Source organism: Stegastes partitus, unplaced genomic scaffold, assembly GCF_000690725.1.
Source record: "Stegastes partitus isolate 25-593 unplaced genomic scaffold, Stegastes_partitus-1.0.2 Scaffold2, whole genome shotgun sequence".
In the NCBI taxonomy this organism is placed as follows: Eukaryota; Metazoa; Chordata; class Actinopteri; family Pomacentridae; genus Stegastes; species Stegastes partitus.
The window spans coordinates 719,253-740,275 of NW_007577733.1; the positions used below are offsets into that span (position 1 = coordinate 719,253).

A 21,023-nucleotide genomic window follows, 5' to 3' on the forward strand; every position below is an offset into this window, starting at 1 on the left:
CCTCGCAGCAAGAAGGTTGCCGGTTCGCGTCCCGGTGGGGGCACCGGAATCTTTCTGCGTGGAGTTTGCATGTGCAGTGGGTTCTCTCCAGGTTCTCCGGCTTCCTCCCACAGTCCAAAAACATGTTGAGGTTAATTGGTGATTCTAAATTGTCCGTAGGTGTGAATGTGAGTGTGCTTGGTTGTCTGTCTCTAAGTGTGGCCCTGCGATGGACTGGCGACCTGTCCAGGGTGTCCCCTGCCTTCACCCTGAGTCGGCTGGGATAGGCTCCAGCCCCCCCGCGACCCTAGTGAGGATTGAGCGGTGTATAGAAAATGGATGGATGACTAGTTGTTTTAGCTCTAATGCAGCATGTTTAATATCATGTTACATAGATGATATGACCTGAGTAAAAACACTGTATATAACATGTTGTGTTACAAGGTAAAAACAAAAACTCTCGAACTCCAAAATATTTGAAATTGGACCCGTTGGTTTATTTTCCCAGAGTTACCAGTTAAGGAAACAGGTTTCCAGGAAACCGACAATAGGTATTACAACCTGTCAGACTTTGGTATTTCCTCATCAGAATGATATAAAATCAGGAGGAAGCCTGTCAGTCACGTAGCTGTGGTTAATCATCCTCTGAACTCACAGCACAGGAAGAGTTTTTTGCATTAACTTCTTAAAGGCGTTCCTTGTGTACAATTTTGAACTCCTCTTGAATAAACAAATGAAGACAGTGAAGGTATTCTTTCATTTTATTGACAAAACAATTTCCAGAGCTACGATGTGACAGCAGTTGGCTTTGGAGGACAAACATGAAACCTCATGACATTCTTGCTTTGCCTTCACATCAACCTCTCAAAAGTTTCACTTCTTTTTGTATCCACTTGCACCAACCTTAGTCTTTCATACAAAACAGACAATATGATTAAAAAACTATACAATATTCTGAACTACGATGACACATCTTCAGACTTGTTCAAGCTGCTGGCAGCTGAGTCAGGGAGTGGCAGACTGCAAGTCCTGACATAATGAAGTGGAAAAACAAATGAGGGAGGAAAGCACAATCATGAGTCAGGAACAAAGTTGCTTCATGACAATACAGCAATGTTTTAAAAAAAAAATGGCAATTTTCCAGTGAGGAGGAAAATTAAGATGGAACAACAAGAAACTCCACCTCTGCTGTTTCAGAATTTTGTCTGTCAGAATATCAAGGTGCTCCACTAGCAGTCTTCTGAATCTGCTCTTTGAGGATGAGGATGCTCTGCCGCTGCTCCGGGGGCAACATGGCGATCTGTTCTGGGGTCAGCTGTAGGACCTGCATGATCAAGGCGGCCTAAAGACGGATAGAAGAAAAGAATTTAGAAAAAGAATCTCTACTCAGAATACCTCCTCAAAAAGCTGTTGTTGTGTTTAAAGTTCACCAACTATTGTTTTGATGATTCACACATTCACCATCATTGAATGAGAACGCAAAAAAGAACAAGCAACTCGCTCAGAGGAGCTGTGACATGCTGCCGAGGATGAAGCTCCTCTGAGAATTCCTTGTCACTGATGAAGGGTTTGTGCAATGATGTGTATGTCTCGCTACAAAATATTTAGATATTATTATTATTTACAGACTGAGGATCTGGTTTGTTATAAGACAACAGTGATAGATTAAGGGATGCCCACCTTCTCCTGATCCTGTGTGGAGACCTGACTCTGGCCCGGACTGAAGCCTCCTCCTGCTGGAGGAACACCAGAGATACCAGGACCCTGCAGGACAAACGCACCATCAGTTCTCACTGTTTTTCAAAGTACAATTCGAGCAGATGACACTGATTGCTGGTTCACCTTTGATCCCTTGATTTACGATGCTTTCATACAATTTAACTGACTAATAACTGATAAGATTCATTGTCACATGTCATGACTCATCTACAAAACGATAGGACAAACAAGACTTAATAATTATGAGTAACAATGACCTACATACTTTCCCAACAAATTAAATTGCAGATTTTTTATTTTTTTTTGGTTTGCAGACACAAGTCTAGGTCAATGAGTGTCCATAAAAACTGAATCAGATGTAACCGTTACCGGTCTTGCAGGTGGAGGAGCGTTTGGACCCATGCTATGAGGGACAGGGCCTGGCATTCCTGCTGCTATGGGAACCCTCTGACCCGTCACTGGCCCACGAGTGTCCATCGCCCTCGGGTCACGGCCTGCAGAAAGAAAACACAATTCACACCTTGTTGGATTCTGAGCCAATCACTGTAGCTTACACTGGGTGAGAAGGAAGGACAGTGTAACATTGCATCGTGCACAACACCGACATTGTTGAACAACAAGGAACTTTGATCCAAACATAACAATAGCAGCCAAAAAAAAAAAAGTTTTCCATATCAAACATGCGATCATTTTATAAAAACCTCTTGCTAGGACAGAGAACTTTTGTTTGGCTCATTGCTTCTGGGTGTGCCTGCCAACTAGGACTGAAGCTGAATTGGAACTCGTTACAAAAATGTTGACTACGTGCACGCAATCAGGTGAGTTTAACCCCTCAGGCTCATCGTTACTGGAGCAGCTACCTCTGGTTTCAATAGGCGGTCCCCGAGGCTCCATCATCGGTGGCCCTCTGGGGTCGCCCATCATGTTTCGTGGTTCACCCATGGGCGGGCCTCTCATGTCCATTGCAGGCCCTCTCATGTCCGGAGGGGGCCCACTCGCCATCTGGGACATGTGTACAGGAGGAGCTTGGTGTGGTGGTGGAGCTCCCATGTAGCCCCGGCTATACACACACAAAACAACAGCAGTTAAATCTTTTTGAAACCAAACTGACGAAGTCTCAACACAGATTTTTGGTATAAAAGGGGTGGTTGGTCTTAAAATCCACCATCACGACATCAAAAGTGGTTTATTGTACTGTTTATGATCGGCACTGAATATAGACCAATCAGCCACAGCATTAAAACCAATGACAGGTGAAGTGAATAACATTCATTTAAAAAATGAAATGTTCTGCTGGGAAACCTTAGGTCCTGGCTTTCATTTGGACGCTACTTTGACAACTACCGCCACCTAAACATTGTTGCAGATCCCCATGGCAACAGCACTCCAACGCCAGCAGCTTAACATTGTCCCACCACACAACATAAACGGCTCAGAAATGGCTCGAGGAACACAACCAAGAACCCAAGGCATTGACCCAGAATCTAAAATCCCCAAACCTCAATCCGATGAAGCGTCTGTGGGATGTGCCGGGACAAAACCGACCCACGTAGGCCTCACCCCGCAAACCACAGGACTTAAGGGATTAGCTGCCAGTGCTGGTGCCAGACACCACAGGACACTCCCATGTCCATGCTCCAACGGTTCAGAGCGGTTTTGGTGGCACCAGGGGGGCTTACACAATAATATTCAGGGTGATTTTAACGTGGTGGTTGATTGGTGCGTTTCCATTCAGCGATCACGTTTCTTTATAGTCATTTTCATTGTTACTGGCAGGGTCCGCCATTCATCAGCAAGTCATTATGATTCAGCATTTAATCCATTGTTACTGTTTGTTACTGATCCAAACCTTTGCCACACTGGTAACACAGTAGCTGAGCTATAATAAGTCACTGCTGATGCAAATAGAGCGTTTCCTATTGCTTCACGTACATCAATTGTTCAACTGGCCAAATTGGGTAGGGCTTGCAGGGGAATGCAACGTATTCTCCACTGGTTCATGAAAACTACATACACAAAACAAAACACCAGCTGGTCATTTATAATTGTATTCAAGGGAGTGATGGAGGAAAAAAACAGCAGCAGCAGCCACACACCTGCACACCTCAGACATCTTAGCAACTCCTCTGTTGTTCAGTGGAACACCATCTATGGCATGAGCAACATAAAGCGATTGCAACTGTTGTTTACAGTCATGTTTGCTCTGTAAACCGATACACTAGTAGCTGCATTTCGATCACTAGTATCTGCTCAACAAGTTCTGGGATTTGTGGTACTAAACCTCGCATATGTTGTAAGAACTAGTTTTGCGAAACAATCCAGGAGGAACAGCTTAAGGATTACAACATGAATAGCTTGAACTGACACTCCTAAAAGCCACACCTGCTCCGTTATTAAGTAAAGTGATGCTTTCTTACTTGGGATCTATGACCTCTCCAGTGACAGACAGCAGAGTTCCTCCTCTGGGATCATTGGGACCGTCTCCCAGCAGCCCTCTGGGGGGGATACCGCCCGGTCCTGACAGACGAAAAAAATAAATCACATATTCAACCGCATGTCTACACTCAACCCAAACAGATGCTTTTGTTCTCTTAAAGGGAAATGTTTAATGGCTAAACCATTATGAACAAGCAGCAACTTTGAATGAGCTGATAGGAGAGACCACACACATCTATAGAGAGTTGTGTTTGCACAGCATAGCTATTTCAGGAAACACCCAGGGTTGGTTGGGACGGATAAAAGACAGAGTGACCACAGCAGAACGGCCACAGCCCAACGTCACGACACACAGGGAGACATCAGGGTGTGAGCAGGGACATGAAGGCAGGGGGAAAGTGGAGCCTTAAGATCTGCTATCAATATTACCAAGAAGACAGAAGGTTCGAAACACACACAGACACAAAAAAACTAATCTGTTCCCACACTGATACAGAAAACCTGACATGATAATATTCTCCTACTTGTGTCTTGTAAGTCTGATGTTATTTGGCCATGAGACATCACAGACAGGAGGCATGCAGAGAGAAGATCAAGAGCAACGGATGTCTCAGTGTTCAATTATGTTAAAAGCATGTCTGATAGCATGAAAACGACAACCGACAGCGATACTATCCCCAGTAAACAGTAGGGCACCATAGCAGGCTTTTATCGTTCCCTGGCAGTGACTAGACTTCAACGTGAGCTATGAAATAATTCTTCTAAATGTTTCATCATGAAACATTTCAATACAGCCTTTCTGCACTTGGCCACTGCCTGTTTCACATTATATTCCGGTTAGATGACAGCTAAATGCACTGTTTCTCATCTACAGTGGTGTTTGTTGAAGATTTATGTAATGCAAATGTGGTTCTTGACTATGTTTGTAGGATGTGATGCTTATTCAGGCCGGAAAGTAGTCACTAAAAATGTAAAGAAAAAGCTCTTTCTGCTGGTCGGGTAAAGCTACAGCAGTGAGTTATACTGCCAGCAAATAGAAGAATCTAGAGGAAAACGATGAGGTAAAGAAGTCCTGGGCTTCTGTCAGCTTGTCAGTCTAACGCTGTTGTGGAAAAATAACAAGAAATCAGGCTGATTTGTGAAAAAACACCAACAAGAGCACATCAAAAGAGGAGTCAAGAAGCTTGAGTTTACAAAATTCTTTAAACAGTATTGTGCTGCTTGAAAGCGAACACAGCAATTTCACGTCATGAATTGACTCTTTGCTTTCTAGGAGCAAACAGAAGGCTAAGCAGTCTCTTCGTATGTCATGCCGTTCTCACACTACAGGAGTTACAAAATCCTAACACATTCTTAGAAATTTCACTAATATTCATCTTTATACTCTCAGTCATGAACACACTACAAGATCTGAAAATATTGGCACAGCACATGTTACAGGGTATTATTAATATTGTGCCAGAGGGAGTAATCTAAGAAAAACATGCCACCTCACATGACCTGACAGGGAAGCAGATGTAAACAAAAGGGAGAATGTGGTGCAACAACTTGATGAATTGCTGATCATGCCTTGCGGTGAGAAAAAGAAAATGCAAAAGCAGAAGGCTGGATGAGAAAGTGGCTGGGAGACGCAGTCGGCATGGGCTGTCTATTCTTCAGTGAGAACTGGAGGTGAGATTTTAACAGCTCTAAAAATGGTCCCATATGGTGAAAATCCATTTTTATTGTGTTTGTATGTCTTAAAAACTTGGGAGGTGTAAAATAAAAGCTGTGAGAATATGAAGATGCTTACAACTGCCATTTCTCCAGCCCCTTCCCTTCTACTAGAAAGCCTCCCAGATTTACAAACCACTCAGAATTTTGTTCATGCGGTGAGTAGAAAATGAGGAACCAATTGCAACATTCTCACTGCCTGCTCCTTCTGAAGTGAGTCCACCAGGTTTGTTTACTTTCTAGAGCTGCTTCTAGTAACTCTAAAATACTTGAGCCACGAATAAAGCGCGCCAAATGTTCTGTTCTTTGCTGGAAGAGTGGACACAAGAGTCTTAGCAAAATCCCAGCATCCGAGGAACTGAAGATCCATTTTTCATGGCAGTGTCCCCACATCAAATGTGTGAGTACATTGCATGGCTAACGCTACGATTAGCTTTCAGTGTATGCTCACAAGTCAGAGCTCTGTGAAAACTGTAACACAGAGGGACATTCAGAGATGGTGAAAACAAAAAACAGTGACTGGATGAGTTACTGTGTTTTTGTGCTGCCTGTTGTTCTCAACTTCAGCAGCTGTTTACATCTGTTCACTTCTCTCCTGCTCTTTGTGCTCACATACAGTGTATTTCAGTACAGCCAAATTCCCTATAAAGCTGTTCTCAATTGCAGATTTTTATATTCCTGTTTTGAGGCAACACAAAGAGTATGAAGGCTGAAACGCAGCTATTTACGACTGCATCTTACCCAGCAGTCACTTCAGGGCAATTCCCAATCTGCAGCTTTGCAACACCGAACAACAGATATTATAACCACAAAGTTGTCCGCAAGTCAGAGGCATCCAAATTTGAACATGATATTACTGAGGCGGCCCCAATGAGTCTGCCTGCAGTTTAAGGAGGTTTAGGACTGGATCTGTAAAACCCTCAGACGACTAAGAGCTCCAGACCAGACGCCGTCAGGAGGGGTGAAACGGGGCTAATTCTGCCTAAAACTCCTGCAGTCTGAGTCTTGCATTAGTGAGAGTGACACATCCTGTATAGATGGACCGCTCTGCAGCTGCAACTAACGACTGCTGTTCACATCGATTCTTTATTCAAGCAATCTATTGTCTTTACCACTAATAAACATCCAGAGTTTGAACTGAAAGCCTTCATGTGTATTTCTATTGCATCAGAGGAGGAGTGGGAGTCCTGCAAAAATCTGCGACGTGTGAATGTTGGCATTTTTAGAACTGTATATCCCGTCTTATTTAGCTGCCAACCTAGCTCGATTTTGGCAGGTGCAGCATCCATGAGCAAGCACACAGGTATGGAGGAAAAGCAACATTCCTCCAGCTCACTGACCCAAATTTACCCACAGTGCCATGGCAACAGCATCATGGCTAAAAACAGAACATAAACACGGAAAATGAGATTGAACAGACCTTTTGCGGCAAAAACACGTCTCCACTGTAACATTCTCCACATCTCGACATCTGAGATACAGCACGTGTAAAACAGCCGAAGATATTTTGTGGTTCGCATCCATCAGTCTGGACTAAGGAGAGCTTACATCTCTAATCAACTTTGCCAAACCGACAAACAGCAGACTCTGCAAAGTAATCCCCCAAATCAATGTAATTCAATAGTGACAGGAGGTTTCTATGTCATTTGTCTTCTGTTAAATGCCACAGATGGGTCTTTACAGAGAATTAGAGCAAAGAAGCAAAAAGACAAAACTAGTCCAAACTGCCAGCATAGAAAATTTGACCATTTTGTAAAATTCTAATAGAACCACTTTCAGGATTTTATATCAGAGTTTGTGGTTTATGGTTTTGCTATTACAGGACTGGTGTACCTACCCACTAACCATCTTTAAAACTATTACACCAGACAGATATCATCTGTCTGTGTCAGGGGGTTTTCCAGCTGTTCACTCAGACGACACATCCTGCAATCACACCTGTCTGCAAACGTACGGCAGGTCATTTAAGGCAATCAACGTCCCAACCAGAGCAGACGGCCTGGTGTGCTGAGCTGATGAGGCCCGTGGAACCTTTTAAAACCTCCTTCACAGCACCTAAAAGTGCACCATTGAGCATCTTAAGTGCCCTTTTGTAGCGACAGCCATTGAGCTGTACAATGCAGTCCAAAAATAAGCGAGATGAAGGCAGAACGTCTGCCCTCTCTGCACAAACTGGCTTCAGCTGCAAAAGCAAAACGCTCTCTTTGTGCACATATTTAGCATATTAAAATTTTGCAATTTTCTTCAATTAATTGCTTTTATCTACTTATTCAAAAGCAGTGCTACTGCGTCGTTTTCCTTGTTTAGCATTTGCTCAGATTCTAAAACATGCATTCTGCATTAATTTTTGTTTTGACAAACTTATTCTCTGCAACAAAAATGTTCACCGTCTGTAAATAGACACATGCTCAACATATCTATAAATAGGGGGGCAACAGACAAATATGTTATCGATTAATCTTTTTCTATATATTCCTCTTTGATCACAGTTTTGTACACTTCTTAACTTCATGTTGGACTGAAGGTGATGTGAATTCAAAACCAAACAATGTAAACAATACAATTCAATACTCACAGTACTCACTGTAACGTGCTTTTTTTTTTTTTTTTAAATAGCTTGGCTATAACGCTAGAAAATAATCATGCAAAATTCAGCTTGTAGCCTAAACCTTTCCCTTTTTACATGCAGAGTCTCCACTCTCATGATACAGCTCTTTCTGCTGTATTTACACGAGTGTTCTGAGAACACAACCTTTATTTACACAGGCCTAATAAATAATCTAAGGGCTGATTGTGTAGTGGTAAATTCATAATTGCTAATAGTAGGCAAGCAAGGTAATAAACTGTGAAAAGCTAACGCTAAGTCCAAGACGTGTGGTGCATTTAGAGCACCAGTCCTTTAACAGCGCTATGACCCGACGGGAGAACTGAGGGAGTACAGTGATACCTTGAGGCCGCTCGATAGCAGCTTGACCAGACGATCCTGTGGGAGAATGCTGAAGGTTTCCTGAGCCAGCATTAAAAGTGAAAAAGAACAAGAGACACAAAGACTAAAGAGAGCAAAGCAGCATTTGAGCGCGCTCATGAAATCATCTTATGCACACACAAAGACACAGGAGTGAAGAGGAAACTTCTACAAAACTAAGCAGCAGGAAATATTTACAGAAACACTGAAACAACATAATATCAAACATTTAGGGATGAATGTATTGTGCATTGTGTAGACCTTCAAAGGTCAACATAATAATTGCTTACAAAGAACCTTCACAAATAACGAGGCTCTGGTGACACCTAGTGATCCTCGTGAGCCATGACATGTGCCTCAATTTTATCGCAGGCGTCTACAGAGAGTTCCTTGGACTTGGCTTTGTTTTTGTCCTGACATGATGTGTGAACTGTGGGATTCAATATACACACAGGTGTGTCTTTCTAAATTTATTTTTTATTTTTCCTTTATTTAACCAGGTAGGTTAATTGAGAACAGGTTCTCATTTACAATAACGACCTGGCAACTGTGTCCAAAAAGTTCAAGTTTGTTACAGGTGAATATCTATCAGGATCTCAAGAATAATTAAAGCAAACAATATACACCTGATCACATATTGGAGTTTGACAGCAAAGTTAACGAGAAATCTCAGCTATTTATTCTAAATAAATTTGCAAAACTTTTCAAAAGCATGTTTTATGCCATCGTGGGTCCTGGGCTGGTGGGAAAATTCCAACTGTATTCTTTTCTAATTAAATCTACAACACAACGCAAGGATGCAAGATTCTGTAGGCATCATCATCTGTTGATCAAGTCTTAAAAATTAAACTTTGGAATTGGGACACAGTGACCACAGACTGGTAAATAATATCTAAATAGTTTATGAATCTATGTAAAAGACATCAAAAGTTTTTTTGGAATGGCTAAATTTATTTCGTTTAGAAGCTTTATAAAGTTATACGCACTGGAAACACTGCACTGGAAAACTTCACACAAACTATAATCATTGTGAGTTAACAGTTTTAGACACAAAAAGAAAAAAGATAAAGTCGTGGAAAATGATTGCTTAGTTCAGGGTTTGTATAGTATATACTAATGCACGGTATATTTTTAAATATAAATGTCATATTATTTTTAGACTACAGAATATTTACTTACTTTAAGAAAAAATCTTAGGTTTAAACTTTACTACACTTTAAGTTTTGCTTTTTTTTTTTTTAGACAACTTTAAATTACAGCAAAAAATATCAAACTCGAGGCAGTTACAGAGCAACAATGGTGATAAATCCACTGAGCAGATATCAGACATTCAAAAACAGCCGCATTAGCCTGAAGGACTACAGATACTGGAGATGATACGGATATGGCTACTGAAAGTAAGGGCTTGTTTTGTTAGTTTGTTTTAGCAGGGAGTTTAAAAAGCGGAACAAAGATCTGGAAAGTTGTCAAATGTCATCATCGTCATCATCATCATCAATACTCTTGGTAATCAATATTTGGAAACTTGACGCTATAACCACAGGTTAAGTTGCTATTTTAAGCATGTGTGCACTTTGATTATTACCTGGAGGTCCAACCGGTCCAGGTCCAGGTCCCGGTACAGGCATCGGTCCAGGGACAACACCCATGGCTGGAGGCTGCATCATCTGTGGAGCTCCATTGACGTGCATTCCAGGCTGATCATGTGACAAAACAACAATGATTATTATAAACAAAAAGAACGCTTACCATGAGGGACACTTAACTCTCAAAAAAGCATTCTTTGCTATCCCATCTCCCTTCAATTACAATATGACATAAGATCAGCTGAGTGGACTGAACACTTTTATGGTTCACTGATTTCAGAGATTACATTTAATAAAATCACGATTGTGGAAATGGAAAATTAAGAAACAGACTATCATATAAACAATACTTCTTTTCCCCCTCACAGTGAATGTGAACTTATTTTAAGGTATGAACACATTACGGTCCCGTCCAAATATTTGCTCCATTTCTCATTCACTTCTATTGATGTCGGTGTATTGGATAATTTTAAACACAGCATTGTTGATTTGGTTAGATCTCCAGCTGGTTTTGGGTCGTGGGTGAAAATTTCCTTTTTGTCAGACTCCAAATAATAGCACTGCTCTGACACAATTTGTGATCTCGATAATAAATATTCATTTGCTAAGTACATAGAAGCTGTGACGTCATGTCCTTTTAGAGGGCCAAGAACAGGCTAGTTTCATTAAATACAAATTTAATGTGACCAATATTGAATGGGGCATTGGGCCTCGTGACTCTTTGGGTCATACTAACTTTGTACTCTCCACCTCTGTTGTAGAGACTCAGGTCATCACACAAAATGGCCTATATCAGGTTATCCAGTACAGGCTCCAAGCAGCTTTGCAAAACTTTTTGCAACATGAATAGTATAAAGCTTTTACTTTCTCGTGCAATGGAAAAAAAAAACACAGTAAATTTTGGATACTTTTGGTTTATTTGTGTTGGAGAGAAATTAGCGGGTTTGTGCCAGTTTCTGTTAACTGCTACTGCATGAGAAGGAGAATACTGACTGAAAATAAGAATCGAGGACCTCTGCCAGGCAGAATTTAATGTATGTACAGAACATTTTGAAAGGGGATGACTATATAGATCCTGTAGGAGGAGCACAGGTAATGCTTTTGTATGAGGATGTGAGCCAGACATTTTTTAACTGATAGGTATTGGCAAGAACCTAAACTCGGTCGAAGGAGTGAATATATTATACAGACATGACAGAAATGAACACCGCTTTTATTGCAAGTGGTGCATTTAAAAAAAAATAAAAAATTCAGCCTTTACAATTCTCTTTTTACTTGTTCTTTTTACTTGACGTAAATTCCCAGTTTACTTGTGCTGTCACACATGTTGCAAGTTTGAGTAATTTTCTTAGTTTACTTGCCTACTAGATGTTTAAATCCAGCTGTCAATATATGAAAACAATGATGTAATTTTATGTAATTAACTCGACTTAATATATGTGCGCTGCCTGGGGTTCACTAATTCTCACAAAAGACTTTGTCATGGTGTCTCTTTACTAGCTAAACCCCTACAAAGGTCTCTGCTTGACAACAAGGAAAGGCCCTTCCTCTGGTTGCTACAGTATGTCTCAGCAGGGGGCCTCCACCTGGTGGTTTAAACAGGAACTACAGCCAAACTACAATACATGAAGTGCACATTATCTAGCAAAAAGTATCAAGTATTAGAAATATTAAATGATGCGGATCAAATTAGTGGCAACAAAATTTCATTGGGATATCATTGCTTTTGTATGTTGTTTATGCGTTAGCTTGTGTTACAGAAGTTACTGCGTGTACTGTTGACTGTAATCGGTAACCACACTCACAGCTATCCCCGGCCAGCTAGAAAAATGGCTGTTTCAGACGACTAATTTCTGTTCACTTTTAGTCAGGTGATTCATAAAAAAATAAGAATAAAAAAAAAACAAACACATTTTTGAAAGCTACAGGGAGCTCATGCTGGTTTCCCAGATATACACTTTTTTGTGACTTCTCATTTGCCTGAGTCTCTAGAATGAAGGTGAGGAGTGCAAAGTTAGCATGACCAGCCAAGCCACAATATAAGGAGCAGATTGAAATGAACTGGAATTCTTTAAAGAGTGAAAGAGTTCTGCTTACCACAGGTTGCGGCTGAGACACTGGTACAGTGGGCTGTGCAGCAGGAGGATTGACTGGTGGTGCTCCTCCACCCTGTGCGCTGGGAATCAGAGGAGGGGCTGTAGTTTGCCGATGAAGCATTTTCTGTACAGGAAGTAAAAGGAACAACATCTTAAAAATATGTTTTCTGGTCTCATGTTCAGGACAGCCTTCTTATTTAATGACACATGACAGGGTGACAGTCAAGAACAACTTATACGTTTGACTGCTTTACATAAAGGAAAACTCTTTTAGGATTCGATTTCTTTATTCTCACCAAGGCAATCTCAGGGTCGACAATCCTCATGACCACCTGGGCCTGCAGCAGAGCATAGGCCAGCTGGGGGTTCTGCAGCAGCATGTTTCTTGCCTCCTGGGGACTGTTTTGCACACACAGCTGGAAAGAGAAGTACAATTATCACCAAACAGAAGATCGAAATCTGATATTAGAAACTGCAAGAAAATAAATCAATTAAGGCGGGAAAAAAACAACAACAATTTTTTGTATCCATCCCTCGTAGATAAGATTTCCTCATTAAAAATAAAAACTAAAACTGATTTTTCAGCTGTTTCTATTCCCATAGTTTTTGCTACCCAGTTATGATTCACACACACACATGCCCATAACCAAACAAAGTTGTGGCATCAGCAAAAAAAACATTAGACAAACGATGTGCAACAATATCTGTAGTATCGGAGCACAAACACTTTCACTCTGATCAGCATATGGAGCTGTCCTACTGACACAAGCTTTGGTGCAACAAAACACTTCCCCAGTTGGGGGAAAAATGTCTGCAGTGTGGTGTTTCTTTGAGCTTAATGAAGCAGACTGCCAGCTGTGCACAGATAAGGTTTTCTCCGGCAGAGCTGGAAGAGACAGGCTGTACAGCAGAGCCTCTATTAATGAAAGGAAAGAAAGCATCTGCATACAGTTGTCAGGCTGGAGGTGATTCTGACTGAGAGAAACATTTTTTGCCGTCTTTCCCGGAGACTTAAAAGAGTGAGCAGCATCATACAGTCTGAGCACATGCTGTCTGGGGGAACTATGAAGCTCTAAATTCTGTTAGATTCCTCTTCAGTTGTAATTTGTTTTTCACTTTAGTCAAATCTAGTCATTTACAAAAAAAAATAAATAAAAAAACACAATTAGGATGCCTTGACAGTAGTGGCAGAAGCAAACTCATCAAAATGCTAAAATGCTGCAATTTGTGAAAACAAGACACTGGATGATCTGCTCTATTTTGAGGAGACTACACTGTAATACAAAGAGCTTTGCATAAATTCAGCAAAATATTATACAAATGCCACGCATGTACCATTCCAGAGATGGATCCACAGCACTAAGGGCTAGGCACTGGAACTGCATGTTTAGCAGATGGTTTCGTTGTTCTTACCAGCATCACTGTAGAGAAAGCTGGATCCAATGGAAGTAGTTAACAAAGCCTGCATCCCATGCAGAAAAAAGCTTAAACAGTTGCTCCTAAACCAACCTACCTTCATCTGTTTCATAAGTTCAAACATCTGCTCTGGTGGCAGACTGGCCACGGCTCTGCTGATGGACTCTGGGGCCTCTTCTGGCTGGACAGTATCTCCATAAGGAGATTCGATAATGGGAGCTCCTGTTCCCAAACCTGTGCAAGACAAAAGTAACTCAGAACTGCTGCTTTGCACAAACACCTCTCAGTCGAATCAACTACGGCAACTTAGAGACAAGACAAGAGAAAATAAAGCCTTACTTTTGAGCTCTTCCTTGTTTTTCTCACTGGCTGCGTTGTCCACACGGAGAGCCCGACCACTGAACTCTCTCCCATTCAGGTTCCGCATGGCACTGAGGGCCGTTTCCTGGTCTTGATATTCACAGAAACCATATCCCTTTGGCTTTCCCGTCTCCCTGTCATATACTAACCTGAGAACAAGGAGACACATATGATCATGTCAATATGCACATATTAAAAGTTGTCTAAAAACGTGCAGGGAAAACACCTCTATTCATCTCATTATAAAACGCGAGACCATAGAAATGTGCACATGTTGGGTGTTAATTTTAACTGTGAATGTTACACTTTTAACACTGTATGGTTGTTTACAGCAGAAACCTGGTTATGGAGCACAAAGAGCAAACATGTAAAAGTTCCTCGTTTCTCTTACCTGAAGCTGACAACAAGTCCGACTTCAGAAAAGATGTCTTTCAGCTGCTCTTCTGTGGCTTCATACGGAATGTTTCCCACTGAAATAATTATTAGACATGAACAGCTAACTTTAGCACGACAACAAATACAAAAAACACATTTTCATTTATAGTCCGTTTACTGGTTTTCCAGGAGGGTTACCGTTAAGTTTTGTTCTCTCGTTGCCTAGCTAACAGCACCACTAGCCGGACGTGTATGTTAGCAAGTTTTCATTCATTAGCCTTTGGTTTATCCATTTATCGTACACATAGTGGATAAAAGACCTTCTAGTCGAGCAAGTAAACGCAACCAACTTACCGAACACCGACCGTAACGACCGGTCCACGGCTGGGTCTCGACTCGCGGCGGCAGCAGCGGCTGCAGCAGCAGCAGCGGCAGCAGCGACGTTCGCCATTTTGGGGAGAGAAATGAATGCGACACCAGGAAATTAGACAGAGACGATATCCGTTTGAGGGGAAAGAAGGCCACATTCAAATGCAAGCCGTGCGACCTTTACTAACCTCTTGACCAGTGACCCCATCAGCTATCTAAGGCTTTATCTCTTATTTAATTAACCAGCAATGAGCAATACTTCTTTAACCGCGGGAAACGCCGGAAAACAGGATGAAAGTGGTCAACAGAAAACAGGTGGCGCTGTTGTTAACTTTTGTTTGCCCCTGCCGTTACAAGACAGGTAGGCTAGATATGACAGGTTATATAGTGCTAATTGTCCAGTTAAAAGTTAAAAACGTCTCCCGCACTCCCAGTTTCTCTCCAACAGAAGATTTGGTGAGTGATAATTCTTTTAAAGTTAGCTTGTTAGCTCGCTCACCGCCCTGGTGGAAGCTGAAATGTTGTTAGTTAACAGTTGTAACGTATTAAATGTGATTAAATACACATGTACGGATTGACAGCGAGACACATGAATGAACTATTAAAAAGTTAAAGCTAATAATGATATAAACTTCCAGCCATGCATGCAGTGAACTAGTAGCCGGCGGGTAGCCTTGTTAAGCCAAGTCAAGCTGCTGTTATTTATATTGCACATTTACAATGCCTATAAAAAGTATTCACCCCCGTAGAAGTTTTGCCCCTATGCCCCTATTATTGCTTTTCAACACTGAATCATGGTCAATTTAATCTGGGTTTTCTGAGAAAACCTTTACACAAAAAAAAGACTCATCTGAAAATGTGAACAGAGTTGTTCAAAGTAATGTCAGTTAATTAAAAATCTAAACAGTAAAACAAGTGATTGGTTTGTAGACGTATCTTTGGTCGCAATGACAGCATTGAGCTTGAGTGAATAGATCTCAGTCAGCCTGGCACATCTGGACCCTGCAATTTCCCCCCATTCTTCTTTTTAAAAAACTGTCAGGTTGTGCTGGGATTGTGAATGAGTAGCCCTTCAGCCACAAACTCTCCCTGGATTGAGGTCTGGACTCTGACTCAGCCACTCCAGAACATTCACCTTGTTGTCTTATGATCATTTCTGTGTAGCTTTGGCTGTGTGCTTCAGGTCATTGTCTTGCTGGAAAACAAATCGTCTGCCAAGACTGCATCAGGTTGTCCTTCAGGATTTAGCCTCTACCTTTACAAGCCCTGAAGGGCCTGTTGCCAAGAAGCATCCAAACATGATGCTGCCACCACCATGCTTTACGGTTGAGATGATGTGTTTATGATGATGTGCAGTGTTTGGTATTTGCCAAACATACCATCGAGTCTGATGGATGAAAAATTCAATTTTGGTTTCATTAGACCAAAGAATCCTCTTCCAGTTGAACTCCAATTGTGATTTAATTTTTTCTTTTTCTTTTTTTATTTGAAACTGTCTTTCTCATTGTCGCTTTCCATTAAGCTTGGACTGGTAAAGAACCCAGACGACAGCACAGTCTCTCCCATTTCAGCTGATGAAGCTTTCTACTCCTTCGAGGACTCAAAGGTTTCTTGGTGGCCTCCCTCACTTGTCTCTTTCTTGCATGGTCATCCAGTTTTTGAGGGATATTTGGTGACTTGGAAATTTCCTTGTATTCATCGCCTGACTTGTGCATTTTAACAACTGTTTTATAGATTTGCTTGGAGTGGTCTTGTGTCTTCATGGTGTAGTTTTAACTGGAGTACGGACTCACCAGTGACAGGACCTTCAAGATACAGGTGTCTTTATACTACAGTTACTTAAGACACATTTACTGCACTCAGATGATCTCCATTTCCCTACTTGTGTGACTTCTAGCACCAACTGGTCGTTGAATTAGATGAATCACTTTAAAGGGAGTGAGTAATTATGCAATGCGACATTAGGCTGCATTTAGGCATACCATGTGAGATTTTGTGCTTTGCCACCTAATCCTTTGTAATTAACAAGCTCCTGTAAAGGGTTATCTTTTTAGAATTTACCAACTACAAAAAAAACTTAAAATAACACTTAATATTTGAGGATTCCATTTATTGTAAATAAAACAGTAGAAACACGAGTCACGTGGAGACAGAAAACTCCTCAAAAGTTTTCATATTTGTGTACAATCAGTGTGCTACAGTCAACTATAAGCACTGCTTCTATTATTTGTATTAATTTGTGGATTATTTTCTCAATTAATTGATTTGTTATTTGCTCTGTTAAATGTCAAATGCCCTTTATTTTTACAGTAATCATAAGAGATGTATTCACATGTCCCCCTTAATCATAACCCATATAATCATATATGACAAAGAAAATCAATTGAATCTTAACTTTCATAGGCTAGAACTGGTCATTTTTGAGGCACTTTTGCCCAAAAAAGTACATGTTTGAATGATTTAAATCTCATCTACAAAGCTCTTTGTTCTCAAAGGCATGTTATTGACGTGTCCTTGCCCTGATTTGTCTTTATTTGTTTAACCGTTTTTTGCTTTTGTTTGTTGAATGAAATGCTTTTATCGTCTTTGTGTGACTCTAAAGCACTTTGTAACTCTTTTTTTCCCCATCATTCTTTACAAAAGTGATAAATCAGTTCTGAAAATAGTCAATTATTAATTTTCTTAATGGTTGATCTGCTAATCATTGCAGCTTGTCTATGAAAAGACAAATCAACATTTAGAATTATGCTAAATATTCTTAAAACAAAAAAGCAAAATTACTACAGCTATTTAAAAAGCCCAGAAGATTGGTTGTGGCATACAATTTATAAACTCCAATACATGCAAATATATTGTGTGTTTGTGTTTTGTCCTCCTCGAAGGACGTGAGGTACTTTGTAGTCTAAGAAGGCATAATAATTTTAACAAACAGAAGTAATATTTGAAAATTGTATGAAAATAGTAGCCATAATCATATAAGACAAAATACAGCTTTGATGTCAATGGATTATTTCACACTAATCACAAAACGTAGACTGTTTCTAGGTAATTTCTCAGGTAACCTTATACCGTTTAGTGCAATACACTACAACAGATCTGCCACAAATTCTGCCGATCAAAACAACAACCATGCTTACTGTCATGTCACCTCCCAAAGGCCCATTTAAATCCAAAGAATCTCTGAGAGTGTTACATTATTGATTTTTGAGGTCATAGTTAGTGGTGATGTTGTACTTGACTACATTATACTGAAATGTGTTTCTCATATCCTTGCCACTTCAATGCACAGTGTGATATCAGTATATTAAAATTAACAATTCTGACAGTCTATACTGAACATTATTATTATGACTGCAAAAAACATTACTTTAAAAATGCCAGAAAATGATGAAGAATGTCAATTGGTGTTTCCCAAAGCCTAAGATCATGTTTTTAAATGTCTTGTTTTGTCCTGAACCCAAAGATATTCAGTTTGCTGCCATGGGGAAGAAAGCAACCCGAGAATATTTGAATTTCGGAAGTTGTTATAGGAGGAATTTAAACATGTTTTGGTTTTGAAATTATTAACGAAACTGGTAATTAATTGTCAGAGTAGCTGGCCAAGGTGGGGTAGGCGAGGGTGGAGTTATGGCGGAGCTGTGCTGTGGATGGATAGCATTTGACAGGTGCACCACTGAGTGGGTCAGCAGTGTTTCTCCACCTAAGACCAGCTTGTGCAGAGTATTTCTTCTATTGGGTTTAAATCAATTTAGCCAACGATTGGTGGTTATTGATAGTCGCGGTATTGGAGCAGAAAAGCATTCGTGGTTCCACTGGGGCTCGAACCCAGGACCTTCTGCGTGTAAAGCAGACGTGATAACCGCTACACTATGGAACCAGCTGATCACAACGGGAAGCAGAATGTTGTAATAAACACATATCGTAATAGTTGTGATTTCGCTGCGATGTTCGGTAGTCTTCGCGATTTAACAGAGGACTGGCAACGCTGGGAGTCCGCTGACATTCACTGGACCTTCCTGGAACGCCTCTGCGCTCCACTTCGCCGCTGCAGGCTGCGGTTCAGACAAAGTGTCGGTAAGCTTCGGTCTCTCCAGTAAGTCATCTGGCTTGGATATTAACCTAGCTACGTCTTAGCTGCTGCTGGTTTGACTCAGTTATGTCGAGCCCTCTTGGGACGTTTTGCTTTTGTGGCCGATCGTTATGGTAGCTAACATCCAACAGCCGAGCAGCCACCGATATACAGGAATTATCAAGTTGGACGAGCTCCTTCATTTGTCCGTGTTTCCAGCCCTGCCGCCTGCGTGCACGGCAACTCACAACACATCAAGTCTGGATTAGCGTTTGTAGTTTGGAAAGCTGACTTGGCTTGTCCAGCTAGCATGGATCAAGCGTGTACATGTTGAAACTTGTGATTTCAACGATGAAAACAGGACACAGTCTAGTGCACGGTACCAGCCCAGGTTACCTACTGTAAATATGACAGTACTCAGTGTATTGTCAAAAACATAGACCTGGCATGAAGTTAGATCAAAACTGTCTGACAGTGGGAGTTAACACAATAGAAATTAAAGTTTACCTGGATCATGTTCTCTATATTACAGTCAACCAAATAAGTTGGTCTTGTTTAATATTTCAAAGCTGATACACAGCTTACATTAAAGGTTTAAAGATTACACATCACTCGTTGGATGTTACATTTAGACAAGCAAAATCTGATATTAGCAATATGACTGAGTGTAATATTCAGTTTCTTCAGTTTCTCAAACATGACACTGAAGGTTATTGTCACCTTTCTTAATGCAAGGTCACTCATCCTGCTTTGAATAACCACTATAAAATCTATTTATAGATCTGTATCTGCTAAAACCAATATGCTTCATATTTTTACATGAAATGGTACCCATTCATTCATCTCAACTATCTCAAGTGTCGATCAGTTATATGTGCGAGTGTTTCTTGCTATGGTGTCTGCATCACAGAGCGCACAGCTGAATTTCTAAGTAGCCACATTTCTGCTAAATTGTGCTTTGAGATGTTAAGACTGTGCATGTGTAGCACATATGCCTCTTGCACCAGCGCTGTGGGCTTAGAGTGTTTGTCACTGATGGATACTCATGTTACGGCTCGTCAATCAAACAACTTCCCAGATTCTATCAAAAATCTGTCAAAATGAATGTCTACACTTTTGCTGCCACAGGGTCTGAAATCAGTGATTACAGTTCTATTCTTTGATATGATTTGGTCTTCCAGCAAGATGATTATACAGTTTTTACACCAAAGTGTTTCCTTTTGCTCCCGTTTTTAAAATTCCCTGGCTCTGGCATAATTCTTCCATTTCTAGCCATTTTGACTCCGGCTCCCTTCCTTAGGTGCCAGTCAGGGTAGGGCAGTAATGCTGCGCTGGAAAACGTGGGGATGACAGCTGCATCTGTTTATCATGTGGGGTACAATAGCGCACCTTGAGAGCCAGCCAGAGCTTGTATTCTCACTGATCCTGGCTCCAACACAGCAGGCCAGAATTAATAGACAGATTCAAATGTAGGCAGGATCAAAATTCAAGACATGTTAGATCTATTCCACAGACTCTGAATCTGCCCGACCAATATGCGTGTGTGATACACGAAAGCAGTCCAGTATTTGGAATTTAAAGTAAACATACATATAACAAATGAATAGCTACGCTGCATCTGCCTATTGTATTCATTAGCAGCTAGTATTTCCTTGCTTAAATGTCATCATCTGTTCTATAAAATGTCAGAAAATAGTGACAAATGCTTATCACAATTTCTAAATTCTCCAGTGGGATGTCTTTAAGTAGCTTATTTGTCAGACAGACCTACAAATATGAGTGAAAGTAGAAATTACTTACATGTAAGTAGCAGGAACTAGATAACTCTAATGTAAAGGATTGTTTGATCATGAAAATGTATGTTTTTTTTTTTACATTTTCTGTCAGCAGAATTGTTTCCAGAAACAGCTTTTATGATAGATTTTGGAATAGTTTCAAAT

General features: G+C 40.7%; 1 protein-coding gene and 1 non-coding gene across 3 annotated transcripts; both read right to left on the reverse strand.

Annotated features, from left to right (window-relative positions):
* Positions 1–722: 722 nt before the first annotated feature.
* On the reverse strand, positions 723–15,096 carry cstf2 (cleavage stimulation factor, 3' pre-RNA, subunit 2). Of its 2 annotated transcripts, XM_008275645.1 has the most exons (13): positions 15,000–15,096; positions 14,662–14,740; positions 14,250–14,419; positions 14,008–14,144; positions 12,791–12,910; positions 12,496–12,618; positions 10,398–10,509; positions 4,116–4,215; positions 2,559–2,758; positions 2,068–2,192; positions 1,660–1,743; positions 1,163–1,321; positions 723–1,008 (listed from the first exon to the last, which is right to left on the reverse strand). In XM_008275645.1, exons 1-12 carry the CDS (start codon positions 15,094–15,096, stop codon positions 1,196–1,198), a joined length of 1,473 nt encoding a protein of 490 aa, XP_008273867.1. In that variant the 3' UTR covers positions 723–1,008; positions 1,163–1,195. The 2 variants fall into 2 exon arrangements, with proteins under 2 accessions (XP_008273867.1, XP_008273858.1); XM_008275636.1 differs by having other exon boundaries at positions 723–1,321.
* A 3,722-nt stretch (positions 15,097–18,818) lies between these two features.
* On the reverse strand, positions 18,819–18,891 carry trnav-uac (transfer RNA valine (anticodon UAC)). The gene has a single exon. It is a non-coding gene; the product is annotated as a tRNA-Val (tRNA).
* Positions 18,892–21,023: the final 2,132 nt, after the last annotated feature.